The 22,754-nt window shown below is 37.9% G+C and overlaps 2 protein-coding genes across 3 annotated transcripts in view; both read left to right on the top strand.

Annotated features, from left to right (window-relative positions):
• BLTP3B (bridge-like lipid transfer protein family member 3B) overlaps positions 1–14,283 on the top strand; it is a 63,422-nt gene extending 49,139 nt beyond the window's left edge. Inside the window, exons 18-21 of one of the 2 annotated variants that reach the window (XM_083366735.1) lie at positions 1,916–2,172; positions 6,000–6,108; positions 9,644–9,816; positions 11,454–14,283. In XM_083366735.1, coding sequence (XP_083222861.1) covers positions 1,916–2,172; positions 6,000–6,108; positions 9,644–9,816; positions 11,454–11,579 — 665 coding nt within the window. In that variant the 3' untranslated portion in view covers positions 11,580–14,283. The remainder of the gene's footprint in view (positions 1–1,915; positions 2,173–5,999; positions 6,109–9,643; positions 9,817–11,453) is intronic. The other variant, XR_014492966.1, reaches the window with a different exon arrangement.
• A 7,722-nt stretch (positions 14,284–22,005) lies between these two features.
• Positions 22,006–22,754, top strand: part of ANKS1B (ankyrin repeat and sterile alpha motif domain containing 1B) — a gene marked incomplete at its 5' end in the record, with an annotated part of 324,360 nt that continues 323,611 nt past the window's right edge. The window contains one exon of the mRNA XM_083366003.1: positions 22,006–22,139. Coding sequence (XP_083222129.1) covers positions 22,006–22,139 — 134 coding nt within the window. The remainder of the gene's footprint in view (positions 22,140–22,754) is intronic.

Genomic DNA, 22,754 nt, shown 5'->3' with positions numbered 1-22,754 from the left:
CATGAATAAACGAGATGATACCTCTCGTCTACCAGCCATTTGGAAACCCGCCTTGATTGACAGACGAGGCCCAACCACCAAGAATGATACCAGACCCAAACTCATGATAATATCACATGACATCACCACCACACAACCATTCAAAAAGCAAATCCGAACCCACAATGATAAAGACACACAACCACAAAACAGAAACCTAACTACAGCTGCAACATCAGCCACTTTAAACCCCTCCAAACCACACAATAAGCAAACTGACACCCACTATAAAAACATGGCACCACCACAAACACGAAGCCGAACAAAAGCAGCACAACTCACCAGCTCAGGTCTGGAGCTGGCAGCTGAGACCAGCCCATCCACTCAGAACACCCCCCCCACCCAATCAGAACACACCCACCATTCAAAACACACTCCCACCCAATCAGAACACACTTGGTCTCCTACCCAATCAGAGCACACCTCCACAGAACACACCCCCTCTGGCAGTTTAAAAAAGAGGAACAAACAGCCACATGCTTCTCCCAGAAGAAGGAAGCTAAAGCCTGATGATGATGGATGGGATTCCGTCGAAACGTTGCGCCTACACCTTTAGTTCTACGCGGGGAAAAACCCGAAAAACCAAGGATCCATATATATATATATATATATATATATATATATATATATATATATATATATATATATATATATATATATATATATATATATGTTTAAGTATTTGTCAAGGTTTTTTGAGTGGACCTTGCTAATTAACTCTTTCATTCCTGTTTTGGCCCGGCTCAGGGCTTATCCGCAGGAACTAGTCAACTTATGACAGCTCATTATTTGTGCAAATTATTCAAATTGCTAATAAAGAATTTGGGAGGCTAAGATGATCATTTCGAACTATTTATGTTCTCATCAGTTAGTCATACCCTTTATCTGAGATTCGAACCCGGGCTGATTATATATATCAGGCAGTGTTTTAACCTCCTGAGCCGGGCCAAAACAGGAATGAAAGAGTTAATTAGCAAGGTCCACTCAAAAAACCTTGACAAATACTTAAACATACATTTGCCTTGCCTTCCAGCTAATATAAGAGAGAAGGAACCCGTGGCTCAGGAGGTTAAAACACTGCCTGATATATATAATCAGCCCGGGTTCGAATCTCAGATAAAGGGTATGACTAACTGATGAGAACATAAATAGTTCAAAATGATCATCTTAGCCTCCCAAATTCTTTATTAGCAATTTGAATAATTTGCGCATATATATATATATATATATATATATATATATATATATATATATATATATATATTTGATATTGTAAAATGCAAGTTATTTCTCACCATAGAAAAAGGAAGAGCAGATTCCAAAACAGTAACAAATACAGAGTGCCCTGCCTTCCTAAAAAGGGCAATTCCCCTTATTCTGAAAAAATGAGAGGAAATTGATAGTTTTGCTGTCATTGATTACCCCACCTCTCCCTCCCTCTTTCTCTATGCACACACATACATACACAGACCTCACATGAAAGTACAGGATTTGCTGAAATTCTTGTATTATAATCTTAAACTTCTTATTCCTTGGATTAACTGCTTTAATCTAAACTGGAAAGAGGGAAGCTTGACAGTACTATTGTCAATACTTAATACTACTCAATACATCTTAACATGAAGCATTGGGAGAAATGACTTTAGGCAAATAAGAATGCATGAAAATGTGAGAGGAAGAACATGCCATACTTTAGTAATTTTTTAAATTTCTATGGGGTTAACTATTTCTATTTATAATGTAAAATTATGGGGGCAATTACTTATCAAAAGATAGATCCCTTTATCTGGACTGCTTTTATATCCTATCAAAAATAGGCTCTATAGAGATGCATTTAACAACCTATAACTTAATTCCATATTTAATTTTATAACAGGTTCGGATCCTAAATGTGCAGCTGGGCCAATTAAACCAGCTCCTGAAGTAAGACTGAGATGGGAAAGTGGACCAAGTGCTATAATACATTCATTGAAATCTGAAAAAACTGGGTTTCTACAATGTCATGTAGAAGATTTTACTGCTGATTTCCTAACTTCTTCACTAATGAACATTCAGCGTTTCTTGGAAGATGAAATGCTTGCAGAAGTGATGCCTATGAATGTAAAAATTTCTAATACAAAAATCAACATAAAGGTATGTCATTTTTAGTGAGCTTAATACTGTATTTGTTCGGAGTTTGTATTCATTATATGAATAGGCCAACTTTTATAGAAACTTTCTTTAAAAAAATACTTAATTCCTATGACTGAAGTAAATATCTGTATATTTTAAAAAAGTGTTATTGGATTTAACCCACCTTTTATATAGGGCTTTCTGAAATTTGTATTGTAAATAATAATAATAAGAATAAAGTTGGAAGGGACCTTGGAGGTCATCTAGTCCAACCCCCTGCTCAGGCAGGAAACCCTATACCATTTCAGACAAGTGGCTGTCCAATCTCTTCTTAAAAACTTCCACTGTTGGAGCATTCACCATTTCTGGAGGCAGGTTGTTCCACTTTGGTCAGTTTTTTTTCCTGCCACCAACAGCTGACTTTGCTGCCAAAGCCGGCTGGTGGCAAACTTCTCTTGTAGTCAGACTGTTTATGGAATTTTTATTTCTTTTGTCCTTGAGAGGAATTGCCTGTGTTTTTGTTGTGAACAATATGTCTACAATGAAGTTTGAAATATATTGAAAATGAAAGCAACAAGAAATTAAGGATTTTGAACATTATGCATCATACACGTTCTACAATGTCTATAAAAAGAGATGCAAAACAAAGACGTGTGCCAAATCAATGTTAAGGCTTTTATGGAAGCCTTTGAAAAAACGATGCTTTTTAATTTACAAGCACTCTGAAAATTTAGATTAAAAATCCAATGAAGTAATAACATTCATAAGCAGGATACCCAGGTACAGATAACAATCAATATCAGTATTCAACTAAGGGGGACAATATATGTGTATGGTTTTTCTTTCTTTAATGCACGTTTCTTTTGTTTGTCCTGTTCAATTTTGTTTTTGTTTTTGAGTTTGTATTTTAACTTCTGAATAAAATAAAATTTTATGAAAAAAAGATCTCTGAAGGAAGTTCCAATTTTGAATTATTATGCTAAAGGACATCATTAGGCAGAAAGTAACCAATTCAAAGGAGATCAAATGAAGATGAAAGGAGTGTACTAAAATATTTTACAATAGAGATGTAATAATAATAATAATAATAATAATAATAATAATAATAATAATAATAATAATAATAATAATAATATAATAATAATAATCCTTTATTGTCAAAGTACATGTGTACATTGAGATTAGCTGAGCCTCCCCCCCGTGCTCTCTCCCCCCAACACACAGTGACAACAAACCCTCCAACCCACCACACTATGTGAACCAACTACACCACACACCAGCCTCCCAAGTCAATTCTGCATAAGATTATGTCCCATTTAAAAGCCTAACAGCCCACGGATAAAAGCTATTTTTCAGCCTGTTGGTATGGCTGGCTATATTCCTATATCTCCTACCGGATGGTAGGAGAGTAAAGAGATACCGTCCAGGGTGTGAGTCATCCCTGAGAATCTTCCTCACTCTTCCAAGGCAACGAGCCCTGGCGATGTCATCCAGTGGTGTCAGGGAGCAGCCCACAATGTCTTGTGCTGTGCTCACTACCCTCTGTAATACTTTCCTATCCGCGGCTGTCAGACCAGCATACCAAACCACAATACCATACGAGAGGACGCTCTCTATAGTAGACCGGTAAAAGAGGGTCATTAGCTGTTGTTCTACCCTGTTCTTCCGCAAGACCCTAAGAAAGTGAAGCCTCTGTTGGGCCTTTCTAGCCACCTGAGTTGTGTTAACTTTCCAGGTCAGATCTTCACAGAGGTAGACTCCCAGAAATTTAAAGGAGGAAACTCTCTCTACACAGTTCTCTCCAATGTAAAGTGGGGCAGGTTCCTCCTGTTTTCTCCGGAAGTCTAACACCATCTCTTTCGTCTTGCCGATGTTTAGGTGCAAGTGGTTGTTACTACAACATATGGATAGTTTTTGTACCTCCGCCCTATATGCTATCTCATCCTGTAATAAGACCCACCACAGTTGTATCATCTGCGAACTTGATTATTGCAGTGGATGGGTCAGATGATACACAATCATAAGTGTATAAAGAGTACAGGTAGGGGCTAAGCACACAGCCCTGTGGCGTGCCGGTGCAAAGCTTCAGGGGGGTGGACAAAGCAGAGCCGACCCTCACTGTTTGTAACCGATCCCTAAGAAAGTCTTGAATCCAATCGCAGATGGCGGGGGAAAATTTCAAGTCAGTCAGCTTCTCGATGAGAATGCTCGGCAAAATGGTGTTGAAAGCCGAGCTGTAGTCAACAAAAAGCATCCTGACGTAACTTCCAGGCTTCTCGAGATGACTGGCTACAGAGTGTAAAGCAGTAGCTATGGCATCGTCTGTCGACCTATTTCCCCTGTAGGCAAATTGATGTTTATCAAAGTCCAGTGGGAGGCATGTCCTAAGATGTTGGAGAACCAATCTTTCGACGCATTTCATGACTACAGACGTTAATGCAATAGGTCTGTAGTCATTCAGGCACTCAACTGCAGTTTTCTTGGGGACTGGGACAATGGTAGCTGCTTTCAAGCACGATGGTACACATGCCGTTTGCAAGGAGATGTTAAAAATCCTTGTCAGGACCCCTGCTAATTGATTGGCACAATTCCTGACCACTATCCCCAGCACCCCATCTGGGCCTGCAGCTTTGCTGGGATTCACAGCCTTCAATACAGCTCTCACTTGGTGTTCACAGAGGGTGAGTGGCTGAGAGTCAGAAGGCCGGCCAGCAAAGGCTACGGGGTCTGGTCTTTTAACCTCGTAGCGGGTGAAGAAGATATTCAGCTCCTCAGCCAACGAGGCATCAGTGTTTGCCATGCTCCTCGTGCTGCCCTTATAGTTGGTTAAGTGCTGCAGTCCCTGCCATACTTGCCTCGGATCGTTGTTCACTAAATGGTTCTCCACCTTTTGTTTGTATTGTTGTTTTGCCATCCTAATGCCTCTTCTGAGATTTGCCCTGGCCTCTCTGTATCTGTCCCTGTCCCCCGCCTTAAAGGCAGAATCCCGGGCTCTCAGGAGTGTTCGTATCTCTGCAGTCATCCAGGGTTTACAGTTCCCGTAAACTCTAATGCACTTATCCGTTGTTACACTATCAGTGCATGTTCTAATATAAGAGAGTACGGCATCTGTATATGAATTTAGATCTTGTTCTTCAAATATACTCCAGTCTCAAATATACTCCAGTCATCCAAGATAATTTACAAGATATTTTTTACTTAAAGAACCTCTAGTTATAGAAGAAGTTAGATCAGCATTCTGGTCATTACCAAGTTGGAAGGATACAAGAACTGATGGAATATCCACAAAAATATGGCAAGTTGCAGAAGAAGAATCAGAAAAGATTCATCCCAAGTTATGTTAACAAATCTGGAGAATGGCACATTGGCCAACAGATTGGAAGAGATCAATCTTTATTCCCAATACCCAAAAGGTGACTTAATAGAGAGTGGTTCCTATTTTTCTACTTGCATTTTTACGTGCTTTTGAACTGCTAGGTTGGCAGAAGCTGGGACGAGTAACAGGCGCTCACTCTGTTACGCGGCACTCGGGATATCTACTATATAGGCTGTACTATAATTATTTATCCTTCTTATTATCTTCTTTACTCTCCTTTTATTGATATAATTATTATTCTGCTGCTTTGCATGTACACTGAGTGCTTCTGTAAATTCCTTGTGCATCTAATCACACTTGGCCAAATAAAGTATTCAATTCAATTCAGTACAGATACAGATACAGTTCCTACATGATTACAAGTTCTTACTTACCTTGTTACCTGAAATTTACTTTATTGCCAGAAAATACTTCTGCATGCAGAATTTAGCCTTAGCACAAGTTAATGGTTTTTATATCTTTTGTATTCTAGGATGATAGTCCTCGTGATAGTTTGTCTGCTCCTGAATCAGTTCCAGTAACTGTGCATATTGATCTGCTTATGATAGAGAGGAAAGATGATGGCTCATTTTACATTACAGGTAGATCTTTTCTTCCCTTCCCCAGATATAATACTGGCAACATTCAAAGTAAATGTTCTGAAAAATTGATTAAAATCTGCAAGATGTTATTAAATCTTAACATTTTCATAGTAGTAATAAGCAAGGGGAAAAAGCAAACAGCTATTTTTTAAATTTCAAACTAAATTCTATAAGTTCTGTCCATGGTTCATTTTACATTTTTGGCTATTTTTTAAAAAAGATGTACAACGAGAGTCAATCATTAAGTATTTTAAAATATTAAAATATACAGATAGTCCTCAACTTATGACCACAATTGAGCTTGACATTTCTGTTGCTAAATGAGACAGTTGTTAAATGGGTTTTGCCCCACTTTACGATCTTTTATGCCACAATTGTTAAGTGAATCTCTGCAGTTGTTAACATGGTTGTTAAGTAAATCTGACTTCCTCACTGACTTTAATCGATCAATCAGAATAGAGCTGAAAGGGACCTAAAAGGTCTTCTAGTCCAACCCCCTGCTCAACTTTGGTTGTCATAAGATCAAAAAAGGTGATCACATGACCCTAGGTCAGTGCAGCTGTCATAAATATGAACTAGTTGCTAAGCATCTGAATTTTGATCATGTGACCATGGGGATAGCTGCAGCAGTTGTAAATGTAAAAAACGGTTATAGGTCACTTTTTTCAGTGCCGTTGTAACTTCAAATGGTCATTAAATGAATGGTTGTAAGTTGAGGACTACCTGTAGAGATAGTCCTCACTTAAACTTAATTGGAAGCAAAATTTCCATTGCTAAGTGAAGCAGTTATTAGGCAACTTATCAGGTGATAATGCTGCTTAGCAACAGCAATTCCAGTAGTTTAGTTGCTGTCATTAAGCGAGGACTTGACATTTCTCCAGTCCTCTGTGAACTGCCAGCTCTGTTCCACTACCTCTTTCTAGCCAGACCTGGCAAGCTCCCTTTGGCAAACAAGGCTCCATTGTCCTTCACTTGGTGAGCATGTCCTGGGGCTGCGCCCTCATCCAGTGCCTGGATGATGGCCAGAGTGGGAGGAAGAAGATGGCAGAGGTCAGCTGGGGATGAGGGGCAGTACAAGTAGCTAGTGGCAGAGTGTATGGCAGCCCAGAGGGCAGAGTGGGGAAGAAGTATATGCTGCAGTCTTAAATGTGGGCCGGTTGCCAAACACCCAAATTTTGATCACCTACCACGACTGTAACTTTGAGAACTGTTGGTAACTACCATTCATTCAGTTTGAAGGGTCACTAAACAAGTAATTGTTAAGCAAGGTTTACCTGTAAATGTCAAGAAAAAAAAATACTGATAAATCTTAGCTTTCATTAATCCATACATTAATCATTTACTATTTGTTAATTTTAATCCCAAACTGGTTAGAAATAAGGCAAATCACATTACTGAAGTGAAGCATTGTTATTGTACTTTCTCCTAACAACACATTTTAATAAGTGGAACAAAATCTCATTACTAAATACTTCATGATTCTTCTGAACTTCATAAGTTCTCTCTATTCAATAAATGTGTTAACAATAATATTTAATGAATAACTGCCAGTTGAAGAAATAAGTGTAGTTCTCTACTGATTATTTATCCAAATATTTTCAACCTATGTTAAAGTTTTCTTAATATAATTCCCATTGAACACAGCTGAATTTACTTTAAGAAATCAAATTAAATTGCATTACAATAACTAGTAACTTTAGAAGAATGCAGTTCCAGTTCCCATGTTTCTGTCAACATCATCTGGCAAAGACAACATTACTGAATCTGATTTTTCCCCTTGTTTATTATATTACTGTAAATCTTAGTACATTATATTGTTTGTATAATACTTGTATAGTATTAATTAAAACTGACATTCTATCATTTAGATAACTTAGAATATTTTTTATCTTTACTTTCTAATACTTTATCAGTGTTAATTACAATTTAGAATATTGGTATTGCAAGCATAAAATTACTTGACTTTTTCATACAAATTTGAATATATGAGGAAAAAACCTGTTACGGATTACATCAAAGTATTTGTTATGTAATAAAGGATTTTGATCTTGAGCTAGTTAGTATGGAAATCTCCAGTGTATAATTGCTTTATTCAAATATGTGCGTGCACATACACACAACCACATAGTATGTTAATAAAAAAAAGTACAAGCAAAAATCAATTTAACAAGAAAAATGCAAAGAAGAAATTTAAAATAAGGAAAAAGAACTATTGGGTTCCTAACTTCCCCTATTTTGTATATCTGCTAATTTAACAAATTTATCATTTTAAGCCACCTTAGAAGCCAGACTAAAATCAATGATATTTTATGTGCTATGTGATACATTGTATCTATTGGAACCATTCTTGCTTAAATTTGGTTAAACTTCTATTAATGTACATATACTGAATCTGTGGAAGTTTTACATGTACATAAGATCAGATTCAGAGCCTGATTCAAGAGTTTAAAAAATGATTGCTTTAAATCAATTGAAAAAGCATATAATATAGTCCAATTTGGCACTAAATATGAAGCAATATTTGGCTTTTGATTTCCAATGACTGTAAAGTGATAATTTAAAATTTTTGCAGGGATAAAAACCATCAAGTGGAGTGAAGCTTGGCAGCTTTAAACCAATTACTGAAGGGGAGCCATTGGCTTTTGATTTTTTTTTATTTTTAGTGCTAGATTTAATAAAAAGCATAAAATAGAATAAGCAAAAGATTACTGTATACAAAACTGAGTATCTCTTATCCAAAACAATGCAATTAAAATGTATGGTGACATTTTTTCTTATAAGTAGAAGTTAAATTTCTCATTTGCATTCTTGCCCTCTTATTTCCATATTTTTTTAAAAATGGAAGCAACTTTTATTTTTTCCCAATTACACAGTCGGGGGGGGGGTTGTTTTTTGCAGAGCACTGAATACCCATAAACTGTTATTAGATAGCTTACAAATTATTATAAATACCTAATTGGAGAATTTAAATTTGGTTCTGTTAATTTCAGACCTAATTATCCTGAAAAACTAATACATCTAGGTGAAACAGACAAATGTATGACTTTGTCAAATGAATGTACGTCATTAATATATTTGGGTTTTTTGAGAATATATTCAAATAAAATGCACTTTGAATAATGTTCAGAAGTTTAAAATCATTTCAATGTAAAAATATCTACATAATTCATCTGTTTAAATCTATGAGAAGTAACAGTCCATTTAGACTACCTATATTAAGAAAAGGGTCCAGGATTAGAATACATTTTTAAAAGGTAGATTTGGGGGGAATATTTCTTTCCTTTTAAAATACTTTTAATAATATTGTATGTTTTGAAAAATAAGTTTGATCCCAGCTCTTACTACTTTATTTGATATTTTTTTCATGTTATATGCGTTTAACAGCAATATTGGTAAGACAGCATTGAAAATATTTTGTGTCATATATTTATCAATTTCTGCTTGATATAGTTCATATTGATGTGATGCATTTTACTGAGTTATTGATATCAGTATCTTTGTATAATCCTCTTAATTCTCTGATTTGTCTTAACAGACCACCAAACAGTTAGTAGCGATGCACCAAAGACACAAAGCAGAATAGGCAATCAGGTTGCTGAAGCTGATACACACAAGAAAAAAAATTTCCGCTCCCAGTGTACACAAACATCTCCAGAAATTAACACTTCCCAAGAATTTATGACTTTACCTATAGTAATCAAAGAACAGGTAATGAAAAATCTACTATATATTTTTGTTTTCTTTCTTTCTTTCTTATTCTAAAATTGGTTTTATAATGGCAGTTAAAGATTTTATATTGTAAAAATATAAATACTCTTTGAAGGAAACTGGAAGCCAAATCTGGTTTTCCTCAAGTATTTTAAGAGTGCAGAACACATTGTTTAGAGCCCAAGATTATAAATACTCTACTCAATAAACAAAAAGCTTTTTTGTTACATAAGAGGATGACCTCCTATTTATGGGGAAAAATTGAAACACCTTAATGGAAATAATCAGGTACTTTAATTATATGCATAACTGTAAATTATGTACACTTTAAGGAAATTAAATAATGAATGTAAGTTAAAAATTAGTGGATAGAAATTTATAATTAGAAATTGACAAATGTAGCCCATTCATAATTATTTATTTATTTATTTTATTTTAATTCCATTTATATCCCGCCCTTCTCCGAAGACTCAGGGCGGCTTACAATTTTAAAGCACAAATCAATGTGCTTAGCAATAGCCTTCATTCTATGTATATGCCTGCTTATTAGGGCTTTTGCCCCCCCAAGTGGCATTATAATTAATGGATAAGAAAATTACTAATATATAATTTAAATAGCTGAGAAAGTACTGTATATACATGTATGAAAAAGATAGATATAATTTTAATATGTCACATGAAATAAATTGCTTTTTAAAATGCATTCACAGAAAATTTAAAAAATTAAGTTAATATGTAACAATAAATAACGAACCATGGCTCAAAGCAAAACAGTAGATTTATAACATGTAAACTCAGCCATGGTATTTTTAAAGCCTTGCAGTAGAATACTTTTTTTCTCAATACTAAGTTTAATTCAATATGTTTTTCTGTTAACGGAAGTCATAACATAAACAGTGGTCAGCTGATGGTTCCTGCTTAACATGTTTATACATATGCAGTATACTTATACTGTAAAAAGGAATGTTGAGTTGAAGCTTAATCATAACAGGCAGCAGTGCCTTAAATGGTTTCTGGCAGATCTATTCTATCCTTCACAAACATGCTGACATGACTTTTTTACATGTCTTACAAGTGGTTTTTATGTTTTTTTATGTTAATTTGCAGCACTATCAGGGTCTTCTGTTGTTAAATTAATGAAGATAGATGAGTAATTTACATCCAGTTATAAGTAATGATAAAGATCAGAATTGTATTGGAGACTAGTAGTCTGAACTGAAAATGTCATATAAAACTACATTTTATCAGTCTAGAAAATAAGGAGGTTTTTTTTTAAAAAAAATGATATTAGAAAGTGCTCAAAGTGTATTGTAAAGCACTGAAAAAGACAAACAAAAAACAAAGAAACAAAAAACAAATGGGAAGCACAGAATTATTTCATATAATGCAGGGGTGTCAAACTGCCAGCCCGCAGGCCAGATGCATCATGGCAAAACCGCACCCACCCCATTGCTGTCAATGGAAAAAAAACTCGATACATCGTGACACATCATGTGATGTTGTGAGTTTGACACCCATGCTATAATGTATACTTTGTTTATAAGGCTATGACCTTATCAAACTTAATTTGGCATCTCAATGTTAAAATGATTTATTGATTGATATGATTTATTTATTTATTTATTTATTTATTACAGCTTATTGAAGAAAATGAATGTTTAAAACAGGAATTAGCCAAAGCCAAGATGGCCCTTGCTGAAGCTCATTTGGAAAAAGATACCTTGCTTCACCATATTAAAAAAATGAATAATGAAAAATGTTAGCAGATCCTATACATTAGTTTGAAACAAGAAAGGACACATTTTATATTAGTTTTTGTTTATAGACCTGAACTCAGAGCAACATTTCTGCAGAAAATTCACTTGTAAAAAGGGATAAGAAAAATTAGATTTATTTTTTTCTTTTTAAACTCTAAGTTGCAGTGATGTGAGGAAGAACAATTGCTATTATACATCATTAACTTGTGAAATAACTGGTACATGAATAAAATATTCCTTTGTCACTGATAGGATAACTTCATCTTCATTTGTGAAGATAAAAAATCTTTGTTACAACAAAAGGATTGTTCAAGGGACATTAAATTTGCACTACACATAAAATGGTCCATTATGAAAATTTGTAATAGTCATGCAGAAATAGTTCAAACACCAACAGGATGTGCTTAAAGATTACCACCTTCAGCTCTCAAAATTCATAACTTCAGCATCGGAAAGGATAATACGGTAATATATGTTGGGGAAAATTGGAAATTGCACAATCAGTTGGACAATGATTTCTTATTAGCTCACAGAACTAATTTTGTTAGTTGTTAGTTGTTAGATCTGAGCTCTTTTTGAGGATCATTAGTCATTTTTTGCTTTGACAATGAAGCTCAGCCATTCTTAGAAACTTTTAAATTTTTAACAGTTGAATGTTCTTTTGTAAATTAACATCGCTGCTTGAAAGCAGTTATATAATTATTCAAACTTGTAACAATTTAACAAAATGTAAAGTTGCATTTTATATTACAATTATGTGTAAAAATTAAACTTTAAATTTTCAGTTTACAAATTGCTGTAAATAAGTAAAGTATACAAACCTGTGCAAAAGATTCTTAAATTTTTAAAAGAACAACTAAATCTCTGATAGAACACTTATCAGGATAGTAATGGTATGTAGGCTATTCAATGATCTTTCTTGATCTTGGAAACATTTTGAAAGGTATGTATTTGCTATACTTGAACTGTAAAATAATTCAGGAAATGATTAGTTTCTTTTTAAAGTAAAAATAAGAGACCAAACAATTAAAATCTGGTGATTAAGTTACTGAATTGGAAATAAAAAATAATAATTTGAATTGAAATTATTTTAATCAAAGCTTACCTGATGTAATTCATATTTATTAGATGAAAATAATTGAAAATTCTGCAAAAAGATGACAAATCAAGATGTCCGAATTATGTGAAACAATTATGTATGCTTTTATTTTAAAACATAATAGTCTTAATTTTATGGAGATCAGTGTATTTCCCATCTCCTATTCCTTTCAATTGAAATTATCAGTTCATTTATCTATTTCTTCTAAATAGTATCTCACCATTGCTCAATGCTTTTTTCCTGTCACCTTAATTAGTTTATCAGAAACAAAAGTTATATAACTAAGTTGAATCTGCAAAATACTTGACTAAATACATGGTTGTTAAATCCAATTGATTAAAATAGTAAGTTATTTTCCAAATTATTTTTGTACAGGTTGTTTATGTACAGTCCATTTTAAAAGACTACACTAACCATTTAATTTGGTATAAAGATTCATTAAGCTTCCTGCAGTTTTATTTCTGAGTAGGCATATATAGAATTATATTACAAAATAAATATATACAGGTAGTCCTTGGTTAATGATAACAATTGGGACTAGAATTTCTAAGGCTAAATAATGCAGTTATAAAGTGTGTTGTGACTGTACCACTTAGAGATGGCAGTTCGGGAACTTCCAGTTGCCAAGGTTAAGCAAATTCCACAATGTCACATGGTTGTTATTTGTGACTTGGCGGCTTTCCCCGTTCACTTTGCTTGTAAAAAGCCAGCAAAGAAGCTGAGCAACCAGATCAAATGACACAACTGTGGGAACACTGCAGAGGCTGGAACTTTGAGGACTGGTTCTAAGTACCACTTGTTCAGCACCACTGTAAGATGTATAAGCACTGTAAGATGAAAAATGCTTGAAACTCATACTGTTGTCCTCTTATTTCATGCTTGTCATACTATGATATCATAGCAATGGCTTTGTCAAAAGATAATAGAATGTGGCTTTGTGTTTGTTTGAATTAACTGAACAAATCCAGTGCTGTCAGCCTTACCAGGTAGACCAGACAGGAAACACAACCAGATCAACTAATTAGACTTTACTGTAAAGCTACATGAACAGAAACTTGTAAAAAACCTGAAAATACAATTCTCCCATTGTCACTTTTATAGCCCAAGGGGATTCCCTTCTGAGCTTCTTGCTCCACCCACTTTACAGTAGGGGCTATACTCTTATCTAATTGTTCTCTAGGCAGCATCTCTTCACCCAGTCACCCAAGGTCTTTTCCACCTAACATTAGAAGTGCTACTCTTTTATACACTTTGCTCTTCTTTATAAGAAAAAGATTTTCGAGGTAATAAATTTTAAAGCAAAGAATTGTCATATTAAATTATAGTTTCGTTTTCTGTTTCAGTTTTTTAAAAAACAGTTATTGGTGCTGTGGAAAATAATCCTTCAAATTCTAACATTAAAAATTGTATTAGCAGATTCCTATGAGTGAATTAAGGCCTCTTACTTCATGCTTCCCAACTGGTATAGAAGACGTGGACTGGACTTTGCATGATCATATCATCTTTTTGTTATTTATTGCAACATGCATTTTTTCAGGTTTTATTACATGCCTGAAAAAGAAATGCTGCTGAAATGAATCATATAATTAAAGCAATATGTATTTAATGAGATCCTTAATGTGGCTGCATCTTTTTTCAGCTTGTGTGAAAACCTAAAAAAGAGAAAGGTATGTTTTAATAAATTGCATAGTGGTCTGAAGCACATTCCACATATTATTTTGAATTGTACATATTCTTATTTCTAGTGTTGAGACAACTTTTAAATTTTTCAAGTTACTTTTCATGTACTATACAACCATAAACTTGGACCTTCCTGTTCTCTGCTACAGATTATGTATTTAATTTCCAAAATCAATTGAATAGAATTCCATTGCTTTTAGTATACACACACACATATACACACACAAACACACACACACAGAGAGAGAGAGATTGTACAGGAATTGCCCAATACATGCATGGATGCACTTTTCTGCTTCCATTCAGAATACACCAGAAATTCATTACTTATATCAAGTAACAATGTTCATCTCTTCAGACCCATCAGATAAAGACATGATGAGTGTAACTCAAGCATGTATCAAATACCTAGGGAAATTTTGCAATAAATAGATCAACAGGCCTTCTATACCACATCAAATTCACAATACAACAAAACAGAATGCCACTTATTAGGAGCCCATTCTAGATGGTATTCCTTTTCATAGGCCTTAACTTGCATAATGATTTATAAGTAGGTATGGTTTAGTGGTCAATCACAGTTGCTTATAGATTGTCATCCAAGTTAAATTGTTAAGCAGCAGGAACAGCATCATATCAGATTAAAATGATGCAGCTACAGGAATGGATCCAGATGCCAGTTCTGCACGAATTGTTCTGCAGTGTCCAAAGTTACAAGGGAGGCTATGTTTGCAGCAATCTGCATACCTTTTCTTATACACATAGAGCCATATTACAGGTGAGAAAAATATCACAACAGTGTTTTAACATGTATTGAACAATTTTGGCATTGCTTTTTCAGAAATTTGTGTAGAATAAGAATCTGTGAAGACATCTTATACTGGATCTCTCTTTTTTTGCAATAAATCAATTGTTTTTGGGCTCAAAGCTAAGCAAGCTTGACTCAAAGGAATATTTAGCTGAGGGAGAAATATTAGAAACCCCTGTCTTCAATCCTGGTTTTTAAATGTGAGAAAACAGAGTTCTGCCCAATTGCAACTACATTACAGTAGAAGTTTGAATTTCTAAATTGTTTTTCATGAGCCAGTAATCATATCCCACCAGGAAAATGAGTTTCTAATCTCCAGATGGAAGTGAGTTTGATGCAGTAGTTAAGGCATCAGGTTAGAAACCAAGAAACTATTAGTTCCAGTCTCATCTTGGGCACAAAGTCAGCTGGGTGATCTTGAGCCAATCACTTATTTTCAGCCCTAGGAAGGACACAATGGCAAACCACTTCTGAAAAACTATGGATTTGTCCAAGCAGTCTCCAAGAATCAGACATGATTGAGCCAAAGGGTGGGGGGATCTCTAGACAGTGTTGATGCAGAATTAGTTTTTTCCCCCAGGGAATTTAAATCTTGCCTATACATGCATAGGATGGATATCCCCAAATTTGTTGCATTTATTATTCCTCAAATAAACCCTTTATGGCAGAAAAGTCTATACTATTTTCCATATTGAGAGATTAATAAATGAACAGGAAACACTAATTTATTCAGAATATATTATGATAAAATAGTACATGAAAACATAGCATATTAGATAGATAAAATAAAAATATTACCAAAAGTTCTTTGTTCATTACCTTGGGGGTAATTGGGGAGCTGATTTACTAACATCAACTTTTATATAATGAAATGTTTTTTCTATCAATTTATGATGTATTTACTAGTCCTGTACATTAAAAATTTGTCAGTGCATATACAGAATTATTTTACCCATCTAAAGGAAGATTGCAGGAACAGAATGATTTTTTATTTTGTATATGGTACCTTTACAAGCAAGAAAGAGATAAGTTTGCTTCTTAAAATGTTTCCTGTATTCTCTGTCTAAAATTATTTGCGCTTCAACTTCAAGGAATAAAGTCAGATTAAAATTACTGACCTAATTGCAACATTGTGCTTACCACATTAATTTGGAAATGACTGACATTTCCCCTTGATATTGCGAGTCTTACATGATGGGAATTTTCTCCCTGCCTTAGGGTGATCCTATTTCTGATCAAAACATGTATGCCAATTAGTGCTAATACTGTTGATTCATTGGATTAAAAACACTGACAAGGAAGAACAGACTTTTCTTTAAAAAAAAATAGTGACCACAGATTTTAATACCTCAACTTTGATAAATGGCTTAATATTTATTTAAAACAAAAACGGAATTATGGATGGATTTGTTTATTTATATGCCATCCTTATTCTGGGGAAACTGATCTTGACTCTGACCTTGATCAAGTCCATATTTACACTTAAAAAAATTAGTATAGGACCTTACATCATCCACAATACTTATCCTCCCTATAATATACGCCAATTTTGTTAGCAATTCCCCACTGCAATACAGATGTACTGTCCTAATCTCTATGCAATACAATGAGTTTGCAGCAGGAATCTTCAAACTTGGCCCTTTTATGACTTGTGGACTTCAACTCCCAGAATTCCTCAGCCAGCATGCATGGCTATAGAAAGATAACCTTTTCATTCTTACAGCTGAACACACAGTCCTTCAGTACCTGCAGTTTCTGTAGTCACTCTCTTCTCTTGTCTCGTAACTGTGGAACCCTTTTTCCAGATTTGTTTGCTTCACTATTTGTTTAGATCTTGGAGGAAAGAGGTAGTTTTACACCAAAATTAATGCCATCACTTTCCTTTCTTCCATATTACAGAAAGGTAAAAGCACAGGAGTAAGAGTTATTTGATATTGAATTCCACCTCTCATTAGCCTAGTGACCATAATTAATGGATGAGATGATCGGGGATATTTTGTCCTAAGAGTATGATATAGTGATATATGGTATATCATAATAATGTGTCTTAAAAATGAAAACACAAAATGACTCAGAATTGTGTGCTTTAAAAGAAAATATTAAAATTATAAGCTCTGCAGTACAATAAAATAGCTAAATAACATAAAATTCGGTGTTGAAAAAATGAATATGACAAACCTAGTGCTCTTCCCAACACTTTCACTGATATTCTTTCCACCCATCCTTTAGAACAGGGGTGTCAAACTCAATTTCATTGAGGGCCGCATCAGCATTGCCGTTGCCCTCAGGGGCCAGGTGAGTGTGGCTGGAATGTGTATGGCCTACTCGGTGGGCATAGCCAGCTCTACATCGTTTGCGTCAAGGGTGCCTATGGGGGCCTGGGCAGGAGTGGGACAGATCTGAGGGTCTCTGGCAGAAGGAAATGGGACCGGGACAAGTGCCAAGGCATGGGCCACTGGAGGAACCTCACTGTTCCTCTCAGGCTATGTGGGGGGCTGGATGGTGGCACAAAGGTCAATGCCCAGCCCAGCCCTGAAGCACCCACAGCACTAAGCCCAGCCCCACTTCCCGAAGGGGGCACCCAGCTGCACTTATCTTTTCCTCAAGGCTGCTGCTGCTGTGCTTCGTCTCCTTAGCCAGGTTGTTCATGATGGGTACGAGGGCAAAGTCAAGAAGGAGGCCCACTCCCTCTCCATGTGAGGAGACCTGGCTTTGTATCCAAAGCTTCCCTAGCAATAGGATGGATAGGCCAGGGGAAAGGGGCAAGGGGATGGTGAAAGGGCATTAGGGCAGGACTAAGGCAGGACTTCCCTCAGACCTTCCCTCTCCTTCCTTCCTTCCTTCCTTCCTTCCTTCCTTCCTTCCTTCCTTCCTTCCTTCCTTCCTTCCTTCCTCCCTCCCTCCCTCCCTTCCTTCCTAAGAACAGAGTAGTGGGAAAATATTTGAGATGAGGGAGGGAATAAAACAGGCAAGAAACACAGCTGGGGAAGTGTCATCCTTTGTGAGGAATGAAAAAATGCACCATCACCTGGAAGTGGCTAGCACATGGCCCTTGTCTACTTCACATATCCGGCTTGGTGGGCTCTGGGAGAGGGGATGCCATGAGCAGTGTGAGAGTTGATGTTATCTGGGCAATGCAACCCAGCCCCCAGTCTACCTGATTTTGGCAGGCAGCGGGACGCTCTCCTCACAGTGCCGAGAGGCTGAGCTGGGTGGCACGAATCTGAAGAGAAGTGCAACGCTGCCCAGCCTCTAGCCTGCCCGAAGTAGGCAGGGCCATGTGCTGGCCACTTCCAGGTGATGGTGCATTTCTTCATTCCTCACAAAGGCTGATACCTCCCCAGGGTGTACCCAGCGGGCAGTGCCGACGCGGCAGAGGCCGGTCCCTTGCTGTTTCCAGATGGCCTTGTGGAGCTAAGCCTAAATGTATTTCAACGTAGATGACCACCATGAAATTGTACACTAGCTCCTGGCCAGCCTGGGCCGGGGCCAAGGCAGCGGGGGCCTTTCCCTCACTGTTTCCAGGGTGGCTTCGCGGGCCACAAGAAACAACTTCGCGGGCCTGATCCGGCCCCCGGGCCTTGTGTTTGACATGTCTGCTTTAGAATCATGGGAGTCCGTCTCTCCCTTCCCAGGGATTCTGTTCCTGATATCAAAAGAAGAAGGAGGATGGAAGCCACCTCTTTTTCTTCCCTGCTACCTGCCTGCTTTCTCCCATGGCTCTGTGTCTACTGCAGAGTGCTGCTGATGTCCCTGGTGGTAATGGTGTCCCTGGTGATGATGGTGGCAGCAGCGCTCTCCTAGAAGCGTGGAGGCAAAGGCATTGGCTGCCTTCACTCTGGTAGTCAAATCCTAAAATGGCTATAGAGGCAAAAATGCCCACAGCTGAATGAGAGAGTTGATCCTGCAAGGAAGTCAGTTGGAACCCTACAGGTGACCGACCTCCTTTAGACTTTTCTTCCTTGACATAGAACATTTCTATAGAGGAGGGCTTAATCCATTTTCTACTGAAAAATATTACTTTCTTACATTAACTCTTTGATTTGGCTTCAGCTTGCCTCAGTGGCAGCCTGGCCTTGAAATGGAGGCTCCAGTGGGAGGACAGGTCATTAAGGACTGGTAAGCAGCCCATCTCAAAGCAAGAATCCTTTAATGCAGACATGTCAAACACAAGGCCCGGGGGCCGGATCCGGCCCGCAACGTGGTTTCATGCGGCCCGCAAAGCCATCCTGGAAACAGTGAGGGAACGGCCCCCACTGCCTTGGCCCTGGCCCAGAGACCCTCCTTCTGCCAGAGACCCTCAGATCTGTCCCACTCCTGCCCAGGCCCCCATAGGCACCCTTGATGTGAATGATGTAGAGCTGGCCACGCCCACCCAGTAGGTCATACGCACTCTAGCCACACCCACCCAGTAGGCCACGCCCACCCAGGCCATACCCACCCAGCCCCCTGAGGGCAACCGCAATGCTGATGCGGCCCTCAATGAAATTGAGTTTGACACCCCTGCTTTAATGTATTAAAAAAGAGTCATCTTGATGAAACCTGGTGTTTAACATAAAGATAGACAATTTAATGAACATTTTTGAAATAACATTATTGTGATTATTGTGTAAAGTTCAAAGTGTAAAAAATAATCCAGTAATGATGGAGTCTATGAGTTTTAGCCATGCCCTGAGCACATTGTTTATGTTAGAAAGGGCTAATATCAGTAAAAGGAGGTGGGCTTGGAGCCTTGTAGGTGTATGGAATTTAGATGCACTGGTCTAATCATAGTAAGGTCATTCCATAGTATTATCAGACATTACAGTGTGGCTGTAAAGATCATATTATGATTTATGTTGCTTTATTTATCACTCCTATGTAACATTTCTGGGGTATATAATCCATAACCTTGCTTAGTTCAGGGCTCTTTGGCATTCTTTTGGCCTGAGGCCCATGGATCACTGTAATTGTGCATGCCAATAAAAGATACTGTGTTGCATCTATCTCAAAATGCTTTGGTTCCGGATTTAAAATGGGCATTTTTCCCATCGCAGAAAGTTGGATCAGACATAATGCTGTTTTAAACCAAAAATTTCTGTCCCTCAGTTGAACTCCAGGTGACATTTTGATATATTAGTTTTGTAATTTTATGCCAAGGTTTTTGTTTAAGAAGTATGATTGCCTGATCCTGTCCCTGCTTTATCATCATCTTGAGAACCTCAATTTACACAATTTGTCACTTATTTCAAATTTCCAGGAGAAATAATATATCTGACAAGGCAAGATATAACAGACTTTGAGATGAAAAACAGCATTTAGGTAATATCTGAATACATACAACCATGCCCTACTTTTGATTGTTATAAACCCTGCCTCTAAATTTGCTGCCTGGAATTCTTAGGAAACTAATTTGAGCTGTCTCCAATTTCTCATAGTTGACACCTGGATTTAATTGTACTCCATAGAGAATCTGTGCCAATGTCTTGGCTTCAAAACCTTCACAGCAGCTGGTACATATTGGGCTCTTCTAGTGAAAAAAAAAGGATTGCTAGGAAACCCTTTGAGCGTTCAGAGCAATCTGGACAATATGAATATGCTGCTTTCCAGAAGAAGGTAGCATGAACCCCAAGTACTTAAAATGAAGGATTTGAGCAGGGGGTTGGACTAGATGACCTCCAAGGTCCCTTCCAATTTATATATATATATATATATATATATATATATATATATATATATATATATATATATATATATATATATATATATATATATATATATATATATATATATATATATTATATAGATATAATTTGACATTCCATCAGAATTTTACGAAACGCATAGATGAAAAATTGCATAGATGAAAAATTGGAATGGTCTTCAGTTCCTTTTTCGAATCGCAGCCAGCGTAGCCCCTTCCTCGCCACTCCCGTAACAACGTTAGTCGTCGCAATAGCACATCATCCATCCTGCGTTGGATCGTTTTTTGTTTACTTTCCGGAGTAATCCTCCCGTCAGAAAAACGCTGCCGACTCCCATTAGAGCCTCTGCCGGCGCCACTGCCTTCCAGCCTTCTCCCTTCCTCTCCATCAGCCCGATTCCTTAAGGTTAAGTTTGCGGGAGGCAGAGCGAGCGAGCGAGCGCGCGCAGCTCGCTGTACTCCGCGGCTCTTCTCCGTCGGTGAGCGCGACGGCGCCTGTGGCGAAGCGCGCGCGCGCTCGCTCGCGCGTGACACCGCAGTAGAGCGCTAGGTGAGCTGCTGGTTGGTGCCGCCGCCGCCGCCGCCGCTATTTGGGAGGGCTGGATAGCTCAGGGAGGGCGGCAGAATCCCCATTGCGTCAGGATCGAGGGCAAGGGCACGCCAATGGGAGGGGAATAGGGGAGGGGGGGGGAGCGCAGTAGGCCGGCCAGCCATTCAGAAGCGGAGAACTCTTGTCTCCTCAGCAACCGGCCTAGATAAGCCAAGGCTGCGCCTCCCACATCACGCCCTGCTGTGGTCTTCGATGCCTTCTTCATTCTTAACCTGCTTCAGCCTGGCGGAGGAGCCGAGTTCTCCATTCCTCTTCTCCGAGCTAACGTGTCGGTGGAAGGCGCCCGTAGCTTCTTTGCTCTTCCACACTCCAGCCAGAAATGGTCTAGCGAGGGATGCTTCCTCCTCCCCTCCCCTCTTCCCCCTCCCCGCTTTCCGCTAGGAGTCGGTGAAGACTGTGGGAAATAACCTCATTGCTCTCAGTTCGCTTGAATGGAGAGCGGGGAAGATTGTTTTTCTGGCGAGGGTTGCTGAACGGGGAGACGGGGGTAACGCGCCGCGTTTCTGGAAGGGTTGCCGGGCGGGCAATAAGATTCGCTGATGATTCCCGACCATGGGCAAGGACCAGGAACTACTGGAAGCGGCTCGCACTGGGAATGTGGCTTTGGTGGAGAAACTCTTGGCTGGCAGAAAAGGAGGGCTCCTGGGCAGTGGATCTGGACCTATCCCTTTATCCAACTTGCTGAGGTAGGGATACGTTTCCCAACAGGTCTGGAATAGTAACCTTCTCATTATCGCCATCCTCTTCATCTTCATCATCATTACCTTCCTCTTCGTTCTGGTCTCTGTTATGACTAGTAACCCAAAAAAAAAAAAAAAACCCAGTTTCTCTTCTGAGCATGTTCAGGTGTGGAAAGAGGTTTGTGTCATTACCTACGATGACATTAAGGCAGTAGTCTTTGGGTTTCTTTCTGCCAATGCGTCAGAAAGTATTTGATTGGGTGGGTTTCTTTTACCAATACAGAACTTTGGCATGTATTGGGCATTCTTATGTACACATTGGTATTATTTCTTTTATTTTTAGAAGAAATCTCTATGCCCACTGATTTCCCCCCCCCCCCAAATTACCCAATCTCCCTACTCATGTAGGACTGCCACATCAGGGCTGCAAAACTCTGGTTGACTTCTACACGTCAGAAAAGATATAAAGGTTTTCTGTATCCCCTTTCTGCCATCTAGAGGTCATCCAGATTTTTGCAGGCCTGATATGTAGACTTAGTATTCGTAACTGTAGCAAATTCTACGCTGATGGCTTTTCCAGGATAAATCAGGTACATGATGTGGTAATGTGGCACATTGTGA

This window comes from Vipera ursinii (genome assembly GCF_947247035.1).
Source record: "Vipera ursinii genome assembly, chromosome: 6".
Taxonomy (NCBI): Eukaryota; Metazoa; Chordata; class Lepidosauria; order Squamata; family Viperidae; genus Vipera; species Vipera ursinii.
This window is presented reverse-complemented; position numbering and strand designations above follow the sequence as displayed.